At 48.5% G+C, this 16460-nt stretch overlaps 1 protein-coding gene across 1 annotated transcript in view; it reads right to left on the reverse strand.

Moving 5' to 3' along the window:
• Positions 1–16460, reverse strand: part of LOC124519793 (small G protein signaling modulator 1-like) — a 97147-nt gene that overhangs the window by 48295 nt on the left and 32392 nt on the right. Inside the window, 8 exon segments of the mRNA XM_047090210.1 lie at positions 3381–3405; positions 3408–3502; positions 8072–8202; positions 8336–8481; positions 8762–8829; positions 12062–12150; positions 12152–12215; positions 13768–13930. Of these exon segments, the coding sequence (XP_046946166.1) occupies positions 3381–3405; positions 3408–3502; positions 8072–8202; positions 8336–8481; positions 8762–8829; positions 12062–12150; positions 12152–12215; positions 13768–13930 (781 nt within the window).

Genomic DNA, 16460 nt, shown 5'->3' on the forward strand with positions numbered 1-16460 from the left:
GTCCCTCACGGGCAAGTCTTGGCCAGAAGGTCCTTCCCTGGGCTTCCACATTGTACCCATCATACAAGTTGCAGTTGCCTGTTTTCTCCCGTCTCCCCCAAGAGGTGCTGAACTGGACAGCGCCTGGATTTTCTTTACTTCTGCAAGATGCTCCGAGAATATTCAGAGTGAATGGTGAATACCCTAGGGTGCCCAGTAGACAAAACAACTTTCCAGCTACCACCACACACCAGCAAAGAGGATCTCTGTGGCCACAGTCCCTTTGGATCTGTGTAAACTTAACACCAACAGTCCCATGACTGAGAGGCCTTTCTGGGTTCCAGTCTCCCTACTAAGGGCATTACGTGCATTTTCTCATTGACTCCTTCCTGTACACCTATTCGGAGGTTCCATGACCACATCCCCATTTTACACTGGATGAACAAACTGAGGTTCAGGAAGGCGAAGTTGTCCAAGATCGCTCAACTGGGAAGGAGCAAGAGCTGAGCTTTTGATTTCATTTGACAGGTTTTAACAACTTCCTAGACCAGAACTGCTGGGTCACGTGGTAAGGGTAGGTCAGAAAACACTTCCAAACTAGATTGTCAAGTGCCTGGGCCATCAGCAGGGTATGGGGGTTTCAGCTGTTCCACACGGCAGGGCTGAGATCTGAGCCAAGTCCAGCCTGACTCCAGAGCCCAAATAGCCACTCTTTGGTGATATTTCCTCATGGACATGAGGAAACCTAGCTGGGGAGTTATGACCCTGGTTGTACACAAGGGGGCGCTGGCTGGGACAAGAGAAGAGGTACTGAAGCTCCTCAGACAAGGACCATACCCCTCATCTTTGTTGTCTCTTGGTCCCCAAAGAGATGCCAGAGTCCCTGGGCACCTCCACATCCTATAGGCTAACCACCATGTTTTTGACGCTTAGCTTTTTCTCTCTTACTGGATAGATGGGGGTTGAGAACCCAAGGCTGGGGAAGTTTCTAGTCCCCTCAGTAGTGACCTGGGAAGTACAGGCTCAGTTGGAAGTAAATATTGATGCGACTATGCTATGCCTGTTCTTAGAGGAAAAGATAATGATGAAAGATGGAGTCCCACTGATCTGAGCTGGAGGAGGGGTGGGAGTACTTGGCAATCATTTGGCTCAATGCCTCTCCAAAATATCAACATTAAAAGTTTTCTGCCCAGGGGCACCTGGGTGGCTCAGTCGGTTAAGTGTCCAACTTCAGCTCAAGTCATGATCTCGTGGTTTGTGAGTTCGAGCCCCACGTCGGGCTCTGTGCTGACAGCTCGGAGCCTAGAGCCTGCTTCAGATTCTGTGTCTCCTTCTCTCTCTGCCCTTCCCCCACTTGTGCTCTGTCTCTCTCAAAAATAAATAAATGTAAAAAAAAATTTTTTTTTATATTAAAGAAAAAATAGTTTTCTGCCCAGGGGTGCCTGGGTGGCTCAGTAGGTTAAGTGTCCAACTTCGGCTCAGGTCATGATCTCACTGTTTGTGGGTTTGAGCCCTGCATTGGCTTGGAGCCTGGAGCCTGCTTCAGATTCTGTGTCTCCCTTTCTCTCAGCCCCTCCCCTGTTCACACTCTGTTTCTCAGAAATGAATAAACATTAAAAAAAAAGTTAAAAACAAAGTTGGGGCACCTTGGTGGCTCAGTCAGTTAAACCTCCAACTTCAGCTCAGGTCATGATCTCATGGTTCATGGGTTTGAGCCCTGCATCGGGCTCTGGGATGACAGCTCAGAGCCTGGAGCCTGCTTTAGATTCTGTGTCTCCCTCACTCTGCCCCTCCCCTTCACACTCTTTCTCTCTCTGTATCTTAAAAATGAATAAAAGTTAAAAAAATTAAAAACAAAAAGGTTTTTGCCCACACAATCCTGGTGTAAGTCCAAATAGCAAACAGGGCCTTTGGGTTGTGCTATTTGACAGAAGACACTTCTGTGTATGGAGAGCCCCTGCAAACCCTTTGAGTTCTGGGAAGATCATGTTGTCCAGGCCTCTCATTTGATAGAAGGGGAGACTGAAGCCCAGAGACAGGGAGAGACAGACGCACCCCAAATCTTCCAGCAGGATGAGAACCAAGCAAGCACTTGGGACTAAAACGTACACTTTTAGTGGATATACACCTGTTTTATTGTGGTCTCCTTCAGTGTAAGGTAAATACAGTGGAAGCTCCGAGAGGGTAAAGATTTTCCTCTCCTTCTGTTCATCTGCTATGTTTCTTGTATCTAGCACAGTGCTTGGCATGTAGCGGGTGCTCTGTTCAGATCTGATGAATGAATCCAGTAACTTCCCTGCTTTGCTTCACAGAGATTATCTAAGCACCTACTTTGTGCTAGGATCTGTGGCAGTTGCCAAAGAGAAGACATGAGTAAGACAGGTGCTTGCCTTCACGGAACTGAAGTCTAGAAGCAACAGCTGATATACAAATAGGCACAGATTTATTACGTGTCCGCGATTCTATAAATGCTACGAAGGAGGTTCAGGGTTCCATGTGATCCAGATTCAGCTGGGAGGGGTTGCGGAAGGCCCGAGGTTTAAGACGAGTCCGTGGAAATAATGCCCCAGGCCAAGGGCATCTCCTGGGTCCCATGTTGTTCCTCGGTGAGGGCTTCTTGATCAGAAACTCTGGAGTCTAGCTAGAGCTGAATTATATGGCTCAGCCTAGAACCAACTCTACCTCCCACTGACTGTCTCTGAAGACAGATGGCCACCTCTGCACAGGAAGTGGCTTAGAGAATGGTATTAATCACACCCAGGCCTCGTGTTACTCACACTGAAGCTTAACATGAAACAGAACACAAGAACAGTGTTCTGGTTATGTTCCTTGAAAGGAGCCCTCATTTTATATAAAGCTGCCAAGACTCCTCAAGCTGAAATAATCAGGTTGAGCCTTCCCTTTGTTTGGGCTCCTCCTAGGGCCGTCCCTAATTGTGCGGGAACACACACGATTGTAGCAGGGGACCCTTGGTTTCCATGTGTCTTCGGCGTGTGACTCCAAAGCCTTTGCTGAGTCTTGAAAATCCCAAGGTCACAGGAGACACAACCCTGGACCAGATGGCCACCAAGCAACACCTCCAGCTTTCCTCCTTTACAGAGTGATGGGAAGGACGGCAGCAGATGGGGAATATTTGCCATTTGCAGGCTCCCAAGCTCTTAGTTAAGATTTCTCTCTCTGGGTGGTGTTTGACCAGGGCCTGCCTAATTCCCATATTAGATTCTAAGATTCTTCTAGTTGGTCTCCAGATCCTCCTAATGAGTTACCCATAAGGCCATAGCTGCAGGGGGGCTGGCCCAAGTGGCCGCAACAACCAGACAGAACAGCGGGCCAGGGCAGGACACAAAGGACAGAGCACACACTTCCCTGTGCCAAAGGGGGAGAAGGACCCGGTGCCCTACCTCTTCTCATAGTCCAGGTCCCCATCGACCCGTTCATCAGCTGGTTAGGCGTCCATTTCAAGGTCATGACGTCAGCTGTCTGGTGTAGAGACAGGTACCCTGGCATGGCCTCCATATCATCCCTCTGCAGAGAGAGGAGGGCATAGGCTTGGTCAAAGTGCCAGAGTCACAGTGGTCATAGGCCCTGGGCCATCTGACTCAAGGAGGCATAACCAGATCCAAGGGGTTGGGTCATGCCCTCCAAGGCTATGACCATTTGGAAGATCCAGTATCTCCTTCCAGGGGGCCATGCTAAGCAAAGCAGTCTGCAGCCAACCACCCAGGATGGGTTCCAGAGATGCACCTCTGAGAGCTGCTCCCCTGCACTTTCACACTCCCACCCACCCCCCAACCAAGGTCCAGGAAGCCCTGCTGCAAGGGCAGAGCCGGGGACTCTTTAGAATCAGGAAGGGGCTCTATCCCTCTTTAATACCACGCTCTCCTTTTTAAAACAATATTTTAGGGGTGCTTGGGTGGCTCAGTCGGTTGGGCGTTGGACTTCGGTTCAGTTCGTGATCTCACGGTCCATGAGTTCGAGTCCCACGTCAGACTCTGTGCTGACAGCTCAGAGCCTGGAGCCTGCTTCAGATTCTGTGTCTCCCTCTCTCTCTCTGCCCCTGCCCCCGCTTGCACTCTGCCTCTCAAGATAAAATAAAGACATAAAAAATTAAAATAAATAAATAAATGTTTTATTTATTTATTGTGTGTGAGCGAGAGAGAGGGAAGAAGGGTAGAAGGAGAGGGAGAGAGAGAATCCCTGGCAAGCTCCGTGCTGCCAGCGCAGAGCCCAATGCAGGGCTTGAGCTCACAAACCATGAGATCATGACCTGAGCTGGAATCAAGTCAGACGCTCACCTGACGGAGCCACCCAGGCGCCCCAACACCACCCTCTCCTTGACAGGAGTCATTTATCTGGCATCATTTTGGCCAGTCTTAAGGGAGAACAAGAGGGCAGCCGAGTTCTATGCCCCAACCACAGACATTATCCTGAATCTCCTCCTCCAAACACCCACACCATACTCACTGCCCAGCAGCCTGACCCTCTGTATTCCCCATGAGCCTGCAGAACTTCTCAGCAGCTCCCTCTGCTTTATCCCAGGTGGGGTGTGGCAGAGGGGGTGGTCTCTCCAAGCCTCACAAATAAAGGATGCAAATTCACCTCAACAACATGTGGAGATGGACAGCCAACATTTACCGAGCACCTAGCATGTCTCAGCTTTACCCACACTGTCTCAAGTTAGCCACTCATGCCTGCAGCCCCATGACGGAGCACTGCTGCCCCAGGTCATGAACGTTTTCCATGTTTTCCTGTACCTGAAGTGTGGATGTATCTTACAGCAGGTGGCATCTCACCATCGTGACACAGTGGTCATTGCCTGACCTCCTGCAAACTCGGTCCTAGTTGTTCCTATGTTGTTACTTCACATGCGGAGAACAGGTGCTATTTTAAACGTCTTCAGAAAAATTAGACGGTGAGTCATCTTCGACTTCAAAAGTTTTTGTGTATGCAGAAACACGGGCAGCAGAGCAGTAGAGCACTGATTTGATATTGGCAGAGGAGACACATTATTCACCACTACAGCCATGCCCACAATTCCAGATGGCCTTGCAGAGCAACAACCAAGGACATGCACTTGTGAGAAACGCTGGGCCTCCTACACTCCTGATCAGAGGTCAGCAAGCTTTTTGTATAAAGGGTCAGACGGGGAGTAATTTTGGTTCTGTGAGACATACAGACTCAGGTGCGACCACTCAACTCTGCCGTTACAGCGTGAAAGCAGCCATACACGATAGGTAATGGGCATGGCTCTGTTACAATAAAACTTTATTTGCAAAAACAGGTGGAGCGCTGCATTGGGCCCATGGGTTATAGTGTGTTGACCCCTTCTTTGGATGGAACAGTAAACAGTATTTGGGGGTGCTTGGGTGGCTCAGTTCAGTTAAGTGTCTGACTCTTGATTTTGGCTCAGGTCACGATCCCAGGGTCATGGGATCAAGCCGCACATCGGGCTCTGTGCTGGGCACGGAGCCTCCTTGGGATTCTCTCTCTCTCTCTCTCTCTCTGTGTGTGTGTGTGTGTGTGTGCAAGTGCACATGCTCTCTCTCTCTCACACAAAGAAAAAAAAAGAAAACAGTATTTACTAGAAAAATACAAGCAGTGATGACTCTAAGTCAAAAACTGATATAGAAAATTAAACCCTGAAATGTGAAGAAATTTTAGGACTGTCTTAACTAATGAATGTCAGTTATAAGTTCCCTTATGCATAGTTAAAAAAGCAATGTATGATTTAAAAGAAAGCCCTTTTACTTTTTTTTAAGTTTATTTATTTACTTCGAGAGAGAGAGAGTGAGCTGGGAGGGGGCAGAGAAAGAGAGGGAGAGACAGAATCCCAAGCAGGCTCCACATTGCCAACCCAGAGCCTGATGCAGGGCTCGATCCCACAGACCACAAGATCATGACCTGAGCCAAAATCCAAGTCGGACACAACCACCTGAGTCACCCAGGCACCCCTAAAAAACAAAAACAAAAATCCTTTTATCCAAATCAAAGAGCTCAAAGAACTCTTTCAAAAAGTGTCAAATTGGGGCGCCTGGGTGGCGCAGTCGGTTAGGCGTCCGACTTCAGCCAGGTCACGATCTCGCGGTCCGTGGGTTCGAGCCCCGCGTCGGGCTCTGGGCTGATGGCTCAGAGCCTGGAGCCTGTTTCCAATTCTGTGTCTCCCTCTCTCTCTGCCCCTCCCCCGTTCATGCTCTGTCTCTCTCTGTCCCCCCCCCCAAAAAAATAAACGTTGAAAAAAAAAAAGTGTCAAATAAAATTTCCAAGTAATGAGAAAACATCTTCTAGAACTTAGTATCGTTTTTTTACTTCCTGATGGTTATGTTTAAAAATGGAGCATCTTAAATCCATAGCTTCTTAGATCTGAGGAGGTAGGATCTTGTACCCATTGTGATGTGGACATTAAGGCTCACAGGGAGAAGTGACTCGCTCAGGGTCACCCTGTGATCACAACTGCGACCACAGAGCTAGAGCGACTGGCAGCTTCCTCTGCTTCCTCCCAGCTGAGCCCAAACACCACACTGATCCACACAGTCTCAGGATGGGAAAGGCAGAGGGGTATCTACTCCATGAGGGTAGGGGTTTCGTGTGCCTGGTTCACCACCCATCTCTGGGGCTTGACCAGCCAGGCCTAGAGGTGATTGATAAATGATTCAACTCCCACATCAGGCAGCCTGAATTCAAAGTATGACTCTGCCACTTACTCCCCCCTGTGCACATCTCAGCGTTATCATCTTGGATGACACTACTTGCATCAAATAGTTGCTGGGAGCTTTAAATGAATTAATATAGTTAAAAGCACTTATCATGGTGCTTGACACAAAGAAAGCACTCCATAAATATCAACTGTGAAGGGGGCGCCGGGGTGGTTCAGTTGGTTGAGCGTCTGACTTCAGCTCAGGTTGAGATCTCACAACTTGTGAGTTCGACTCCGCATTGGGCTCTCTGCTGTCAGGGTGAAGCTCACTTTGGATCCTTCGTACCCCTCTTTCTGCCCCTCTCCCATGCATGTTCTCTCTCAAAAATACACATTTAAAAAATATATCAACCATGAAGATATTTATCCTGATATCCCAAGCATCCAGCACAAGGAAAGCTCAGTATAAATACTTGCTGAATGAGTGAGTGATAACAAAAGAGAATGGATGGATGGACAGCTAGGTGGACAGGTGGGTGGAGAGATGGACTGGAAAATAAATGGATAATTAAATAGATGGATGGACAAATGGATGGATGCAGGTAAAGATGGGTGGATGGATGGATGGGTAGGTGGAAGTAAACATGGGTAGGAAGATGGATGGATGGGTGGATGGATGCGTGGATGGATGGATGGATGATGTAAAAAAGGATGGATGAATGGATGGGTGGGTGGATGGAAGTAAACATGGGTAGGAAGATGGATGGATGGATGGCTGGGTGGATGGATGGATGGATGGGTGGATGGATAAATGGATGGATGGGTAGATGGATGGATGGAAGTAAACATGGGTAGTAAGATGGATGGATGGGTAGATGGATGGATGGATGTAAACATGGGTAGGAAGATGGATGGATGGGTGGGTGCATGGATGGATGGATGGATGGATGGGTGGATGAATGGATGGATGGATAGAAGTAAAGACAGGTAGGTGGGTGGATGGATGGATGGATGGATGGAAGTAAACATGGGTAGGAAGATGGATGGATGGGTAGATGGATTGATGGATGGATGGGTGGATGGATAGATGGATAGATGGGTAGTTAGATGGATGGAAGTAAACATGGGTAGGAAGATGGATGGATGGGTGGATGGGTGGATGGATGGATGGATGGATGGATATAAAGATGGATGGATGGATGAAAACCTGGGTAGGAAGATGGATGGATAGGTGGGTGGATGGATGGATGGATGGGTAGAAGTAAAGATAGGTAGGTAGGTGAATGGATGGATGGTGGATAGAAGCAAATGTTGTCATATGGATGAATGGATGGAGAGATGGAGATGTGGATAGATGGATGGATGAATGGATGAGCAGCCTGGAACCAGAGGGAACGCCTCCTGTATAACCGGAAGCCAGACCCCCTGTGGAAGATCTGGGTCCCAGATATCTCTCACCGGCTGAACCAGACGTTGTTCTTGCCATAGAGGAGCGTGGCCTGGGAGTTCTGGTGCAGGGACTCAACATAGTCACGGGCAGAAAGGGATGGTCGGTCGTCCATGCTGCCACTTGAATGTCTCTTCTGGATCTGGCAGGGTGAGGGGAGGTGGAGGGTGAGGCCTGCGGTGACCCTCAATGTCCCACTCCATTCTCCACCTCCACACCAAGTCTGGCACTCAGCCCAACTCCCTCCCAGGGCCCCAGAGTCCACCCCTACTCACACAGAGGGCTGGACGCTTGGTGGGTGAGTCCTGCCGCAGGTGCGAGCTGTGGATGCGGTGCCTCTGGACAAGCTCGTCGGCCGAGGGGTCAGTCCAGAAGTGATCGGCAGTCTTCATCTTGGTGTACTCCAGGGCACAGGGCCCCACTGTGGAGCATATAGGGACTGGGAATCCATAGCCCTCAAAGTCTACCCTCCTGTCTACCCCCAGATGGGCCACCACCTTCACTGCCTCTCCCCTCCAGCCAGTGAGTATGCCCCAGGGTCCTGCTAAGGAGAGTCCCGCACAAGACCCTGAGAGCAAGAGCCAGGGAACAGGTAAGTTTTGATGGAGAAGGCTAGAGGGAAACGAGAGAGGCCCTTAGGAGGTGCACTAGTGAGCCAACGTCAGAGATCCAGATGAAGCTCAGAGCCCTGGACCACTTACCCAACAAAGACGCAAGGATGGGGCCATCCACCGGGTCCATCAGGAGGGCTTCCTTCTCATAGTCTTTACTAGTAAGAGAAAAGGACAGGCAGGTCTGGATGGTGACCAGCAGAGGGCACACAATTGACACTGACCTGATGCTTAAGAACAGACTGAGTTCAGCCTCCCTCTTGTTACCCAGTTAATGCTGTAAGCCTCAAATGTCCCATCTGTAAAATGGGGGTAATAAAAACATATATCCTAGGGCCATCAGAAGGACTTTAGAGGGGCACCTGCATGGTTCAGTTAAGTGTCTGACTCTTGATCTCAGCTCAGGTCTTGATCTCAGGGTCGTGAGTTCACGCCTCACGTTGAGCTCCATGCTGGGTGTGAAGCTTACTTAAATTAAAAAAAAAAAAGGGACTTTTGAAAGAGACAACAGATGTTGGCACTTAGTACCATGCTTGGCACGTAACTGCTTAATACATGGCTGTGATACAGCCTTAATGAGAGTAACGGGAATAGTAATTAGAAGGCTGCTTCTGGCTGCTTCTATCAGCTTCTATCACATCTTCCATTTCAGGCACCAAGTGGCTTGGGAGCTCAGATGATGTCTGCTCTCCTAATATTATTGAGGCAATAAAAGGCTTTTTAGCTGTGGTGTGTACGGAAAAGCTATATTAACAGGACTTCCTGCGCGGATAACTATGTGGATGACGCTGGCCTGACGTGCTCGTAAGCGCCCCCTGGCTTCTGGCTCTTCAAAATAACTTGTCATATGGGCAAGACAATGTTTGTGCTGAGTGTTTTTGGGTTTTGCTTCTTTGTTTGAGTTGTTGTGTAGTGCCTCCTAATTCTCTGCAAACTCCTGCCAGCTAGGAACTGAATTTTAGAGTTGGAAAGGACCTTGTTCTACCTTCCCAAGGGATGTCAGGCTCAGAGAGGGTAAGTGACTTCTTGGAGGCCACACAGCAGGTGGATGCAAGCTATAGGCTTGGGTGTTCCTATCCTACAGCAGGGGTCTAAGAACACAGGATCTGCAGCGAGGCAGACTGAGTGGGAGCCCAGGTCGGCCACTCCCACTCTCACTCTGTGTCCCTGGGCATGTGACGACTACCCTCTCTGAGCTTTAGTGTCCTCAGCTATAAAATGACAAGAATGACAGAACTCACCTGCCCAGGCTGTTAGGAGGATTAAATATTGACCTGCTTTTACAGCAACAGCACAGACTTTGACACCAGGGAGTTCTTGCTAAGGGGTGGCAACATCACTATAATTTGACCCCAGAGGAATCTTCTATCCACCAGGATATTGGCTGAAGCCGAACGGACATGCTCTGTGCATTCTCAGCAGCAAGTTTATCCATTTTGGTGTCAGATCTGAAGGTAAAACTTCAAGACACTTTCCACTCTGCCACTCAGTCTCTATGCTGAAAACCAGCACCGTTGCATGATCATAAACCTTGGAAATAGTACCTTAAAAACTAGCAGGTGGGACTGGGGGCAAGATGTGACCATCGAGGGTAGCTCGAGGGAGCTTCTTTGGGGTGGTAGGTTTCACTGGAACAGTTCTGTGTCGTGACTGTGGTGTTGGTTATACAGAATTATAGACTGTATTTATACTATGAGTATAATACATATACATATGTAATTTTTATTAAATAGTTAAATAATACATTTAATTAAATAATACATATATGTACTTATACTGAATTTAACTATGCTAAAATTCCATAGAACTAGACAGAAAAAAATGAGTGTACGTAAAGACTAGTGAAATCCAAATAAAGCATGTAGTTTAGTTAACAGTATTGTACCAATGTCAATTTCCTGTTTTGGTATTTGTACTATGGTTATGTAGGATGTGATCACTGAGGGCAGGCGAGAACTCTGCGCTAATGTTACAACTTCTATGCGAATCAAAAAAATAAAAAGTTTAGACAAAAAAAATAAAGAGATAGTTTGGCATTGCTGCTCAAATAAATTACTCATTCCTTCTACCAACTCATTCAGCAGAAAACACAAGGTCATATGCCAAAGGCATTAGCTCCGGAGGCCCGCACCCATGCGAGAGCACGGGGCAGAGACGTATCACATTTTACTAGAAGGTGAAGAGATTAATTGCACTCCAGAGCCTGGATTTCTTCCAATTTGTCTCCTGCCTCCTGGCCTTTGCACCTGCTATTCCCTTGGCTGGGAACACTCTTTTCCCTACCCACTTCACTGGGTTAATGCCTACGTGCCCTTCAAACTGATGATTAACTGCCATGTCTTCCAGGATTCTTTTCCTGACCACCCAGAGGAAGTTAAACACCACCCACCTGACTTGGAATACTCACCACATATTACCACAATTACTATTTTCCTGTTTTCCCTGCAACTATGTGAGGTTCGTGAGAGGAAGGACTCTGTTCTCTCCTTTCATATATATTTTCCTAGCAAACAGGCAAAGAATAAAAGGTAATCATAATACCCACTGCATGTGAAGATGTGGTTAAACAGGCACTTTCATATACCGAGAGATGAGGAGATTCTCAGATATTTCCCTCATCGTGTTTCCTCTTTCCCACTCCCCCTGTCTATCTCTCTCTCCCCATCTGTCTACGGCTGGAAGGAGTGTTAGCCATGAAGAGTCTCAGGTTATACAAAAGCCCACATTCTTCACTGGCTCCTCTGTGCTCTTAGCATAATATCCAAGCTCTTAACATGACAGTTAAGACCAATGTATCTCCAACATCTCAGTTAGTGCCTGGCACATGGTAGGTGCCCATTAAATAGTTACTGGATGAATGAATGCATGGATGAATGCTTGCCAAGAGTACTCATAGTCTAAAACCTTTACACCAGGTTAATCTGAGCTAGAATAGAAAATGTAAAAAAAGTATCATACATTTCCAAAACACTGTGTACTCACTAACTCCCCTTCTCACCTCTTCTCCAGAATGGCAACAATCCCTGTCCCATTTATTAAAAGAGCAGCAGAGACACAGAGAAGCTACATGACTCTTCTAGGACCACAGTTAGCAAGTAGACTGTAGGCTTCATTCATGGGAGGAAAAAGATCCCTAAGATTGCAAGATCCTTGGTTCCTCACTCCAAATTTGAAGATCCTATATTAGCAGGAAGCACCTAAATAGTCCCAGGTTCTAAGCTGGGCTCATTTAGAGGCAAACATCCAGAAGGCCTTTATCTAACTGCTTTCAAATCAAGTGCACGTCAACAGGAGAGAAAAGAAAGTTGCTTTGTGCCATAGGGTGCAGCTCCCAAAATGGCCAGAAGGTGGCGCCAGAGCACGCCACGGCGGCTGCTCTTTCTCACTCACCTGCTGTTTTCCACCAGGTAATGCACAAGTTTGTCCAGGACCTTCTCAAACAAAGCAGTGCGGATCCACAGGTGCTTGATGGCAAGTGGGGGACAGGCTGGGCAGCTTCGGCAGCTTCCGCACATTCTCCTGGAGGCCCTGAATCTGGTTTCGCCTTCAAGACCAGTACAGAAGGAGGAGGAATATTCGCAAAAAAGGAGATCCAACAGGACCAATGTGCAAACAGCAAAATGCCCAACCTCTCTAGGGAATGAAGGAACGGCGACTAAAACAACAAAAGCCCACATTGCTCCTGGCAAGTGGGTGACGTGTTGAAAAAATAACACCCAGTGAGTGTGAAGATGCGATAAAACAGACACCTTCATATACTGTTGATGGGCAAGCCAGATTCTCATAGCGATACTTCTCTTCATCTCTCTCTCTCTCATTCCCTCTCTCCCCTTCCCTCTCTCATGAATGAGCGATTGCATGAATGAAATGAATGGCTCTCCCTTACCACCTGGCATGGGTATCTAATTCCTCCATGAGAAAGTCATTCCCGATATTATGGAAGGCCCATGGAAATCGCTCCCTTTCGGAAGTTATCAGCAAACACTTGGGAATTTAGCATACGGACTGGAAGGCACCTTGAAGACCAAGTGGCTGAGGAGTCTGATTCCGAAAGGGAGGCGGTGACGCTAAGTCCACAGCCTTGCCCATCCCACAGTTCTGGCCAGCAGCTCTGGGCTGGCACAGCCTGCAAGGGAGGGAAAGGACCATCTCCCACCTGCTGAGGAGGAGTGATCACCCACGGCACACACAGCATGTGCGCCTCTCTCTCCCTTCTCTTGCCCGTCACACACACGGCGAATCAATCCACACATTCTTTCCCGTGAAGCCCAATCACGGCTCCGGAATCTTTCACAACAAGGTCCTGTGGGCGGCTGCTAGCACCCATGGGAGCTGAAACCTCCTTGCTAGCCCTGACCAGGCTCCAGACCGCGGCTCTGGCGTAGAGTCAAACTGTGTGGTCGGGACTCTGGTGGGAGGTTCTCCCGTACATGCCCTCAGGCCCTGAGCCTTCCCCCCAGGAAATCAGCCGTCCAGACGTGTGAGTGAAGTCACCATTCCCCTTGTTGCCTCAGTGTCAGTATCTGATCCATGCAGATGGAGACCACAGTAGTTTCATTAAACTTGGTCTTCCTGCATGCGGAATGGGTTTGGCTAACAGCAGACACTTACTCATTCAACAATCATTTCTTGAGCATTTTACCAGGTGCTGGGCACTGTCCAGACACTGGGGACAAAATGGGGAATAACAGATTTTAGTGGCCTGTTCTCATGGAGTTCAGAGCCAAGGAGGAGAGATAGACAACAATCAAGTAAAAAGTACACAAAGGAATGAATAATTAGAGGTGGTGATAACCACAGGAGAGAAAATAAGCAGTGATATGTAAGAGAAATGGGGTGAGGGTTGGAGTTTACCCTTAACTGGGGGAAAGCCTGAATGATGACAAGGCACCAGCCCTGGAAGGTGAGGCGTGTGAACCGGGTGGTAGGTAGAGCATGTGCAAAGGCCCCGGGGTAGGAAAGAGTCTGGCGGGTTTGAGGAGCGAAAGGAGAGTGCAGACAGTGCCAGGAGGTGCGGGTTCTGGCAGAGCTCAGGGAGGAGCCTGGACTGTCCCCTGCAGGAACGCTCCAGCCGATACCCCATGCTCCACACTCACGCGCTCTCCATCAGCTGTTCCAGGTCCTGCACCTTGCGGCTCAGCTCTTCGGCCGGTGGGAAGTTCTTGCCCACTTTCATGAAGAGAGCTGCAATCTTGTTGCTGCGCAGAAAGCCAGCCTCCCGCTGCCGCAGCCCATGCAGGACGCAGGCCTCTACAGCCGCTGCAGGGACACAATGGTCAGCAGGCCCTGCCCTACCCGTGCTCCTCAGCACCCAGCCCAGCTCAGGTCTTCAGCCACACAGAGGTGCCTTGGAGAGCGGGGCGCCCCAGAATCGCGAAATCCACGAAAGCATCAAAGGAAAATCACGTACGTCTCTCTGCCTTCCACTTCCTCAAAAGGGAGCAGGAGAGCTTAGCTGTGTTTGCTGCCTGAGGTCAGACTGTCTGTGTTCATATCCTCTCCCAGACACTAACCAGCTGCGTGACCTTGGGCAATGACTTCCTCTCTCTGTGTCTCAGTATCCTCATCTGTGAAATGGGGATAGTACGAACAGGCATCTGACATGGTTGCAGCAAGCGAGGTGGGGAAAATGCATGGCAAGCGCTTCACATAGTTGGGCACAGAGTGAGCGCTTTAGGGACGTTAGCTATTACTCCTGTCAGTGAGGGAGGGGAGGCTGACCACAGGACTGGTGGGCTTTATCTGGGCTGAAGAATCACATGATCATCACCACTATTGTGATTCCAGGAACAGCTAACATTATGGATCCCATTCCATCTCTGCCACAGCCAAGGAAGAAAGGAACACCATCTCCATTTCTCAGATGTGGAAACTGAGGCCCTAAGAGGGGAACTGAATTGCCCAGGGCCACCCAGACGAGCTGGGATCCAAACCCAGGTCTGAGCCCAAAGTGTGCTCACAACACTTGTGCCACCACAACGGATCTGAAGAGAGAGGACTGTCATCATCTTCCCATGTCTGTGTTTCCTCTGGACACCCTGCCCAGCCCTGCTCAGAGCAGGAGACCTGGGCAGTACCCTGGGCTCTATCACTAATTTGCTATGTGACCTCAGGCAAATCGCTTTCCCTCTCTGGGCCTTAGTGTCCCCCCCCATCCCCCTCCCCCCGGGAAACAGTCCCTGTGCAGGCCATTCTGATGGCCCCAGTCTTATTTCGGGTACTTTCAGCAGCGCTTTATTGAGTATTTTCTTATCTTCTGTCTTACACAGCAGACTGGGAGGGAGCTCACTCTGGTATATCATAGGAGCATAATCGATGTTGATGGAAAAACTGAGCATATTATAAGAGCTACTCCTTATTGGGTATCTGCTGGGTGTGAGACCAGTGTTAAGGTTTACCTTACCTAATCCTTGTGGAAAAAACCCAAGAAGTGAGCGTTCTAGTTACTGTGACTCCACAGAAGGAATACTCCAGCAGTCTCAGGGTTAAGAACCTGGCCCAGGTTATGTTGCACACAAGGAGAAATACTGAGAGGTTTGGTGCAATTGCTTGTCTTGGTTTATTTTTGTTGGCAATTATTTGACTTTTTTCAAAACGTTATGATTATAGTTTTTTTTTTTTAAGGATGCTCCACGCCCAACGTGGGGCTTGAACTCACAACGTTGAGCTCCAGAGTCACCTGCTCTACTGAATGAGCCAGCTAGGTGCCCCAGCGATTACTTGGCTTTGAACGGATGCCCACCCTATTGCCTAATCTGCCCATGGGTTTAATATATTCTGGGTGAGACTCTCTGAAATATCTTCATTTTTGCTTGTACACACAACACTTTTGTTTAGACTGAAATAAGTTAATTAACTGTTCAAGCACTGGAGACATGCCTTGAGTCTTTCTGACAATGGCTCATAAGGCACAATGGAGCAGAGACACCACAGGGAGACCCTGCAGGCCTCACCCTGCGGTAACATCACCCTTCCTCCCTCATCCAAACACTGGGGTTGGAGTTAGAGAATCATGATTTTTATTCCGTTCTATTCCTCTAAATCTTTAATGGGTGAGCATGGTCGCACACTCTGAAGTATGCCTATTATTTTCTTTGCAAATAGAGATGTCCAGGATAAAAAAAAATTAGGCATATATACATTCTCACGTTAACATTTATGCGTATATACACATGTACATATGCAGACGTATATATATATATATATACACCTATATATACACATACAAGTATATAAACACACACACACACACACACATATATGTAATTTAAATAAACATATCTCACTTTAAAAAAAAACGTGGGGGCACCTGGATGGCTCAGTCGGTTAAGCGTCCAACTTCGGCTCAGGTCACGATCTCATGGTTAATGGGTTCGGGGCCCGCATCAGACTCTGTGCTCACAGCATAGAGCCTGCTTGAGATTCTCTCTGTCTTCTTCCTCTCTCTCTGCCCTCCCTCTGCCCACACATTGTCTCTCCAAATAAACTTAATTTTTTTTTTTTTTTTGCCAAGGTCAGCCAACAAACAAATGGCAGAGGAGGGATGTGAACCCAGGTCTGCCTGGCTGCAAAGGGGCTAAACTGACAGCAGTGGGCTCCCAGGTCACGGCATGTGCTCCCATGGGTAGTGCCTCCAGCCATCTGGATGAAGCTGAGGGCCGACCAGGTCTCCTCGCTCTGGCCTCTCCTCGGGGCCAAGAGCGCGAGAGGGGAGATACAGCACGTCCTCCATTGTGAGACACTCCAGTCATGGAATGAAAAGGTTTTCAGGCAGAAAGAAACATCCCTG

Source organism: Lynx rufus, unplaced genomic scaffold (genome assembly GCF_022079265.1).
Source record: "Lynx rufus isolate CCGP_SWC_20201006 ecotype Redwood Valley unplaced genomic scaffold, mLynRuf1.p SCAF_29, whole genome shotgun sequence".
Classification (NCBI taxonomy): domain Eukaryota; kingdom Metazoa; phylum Chordata; class Mammalia; order Carnivora; family Felidae; genus Lynx; species Lynx rufus.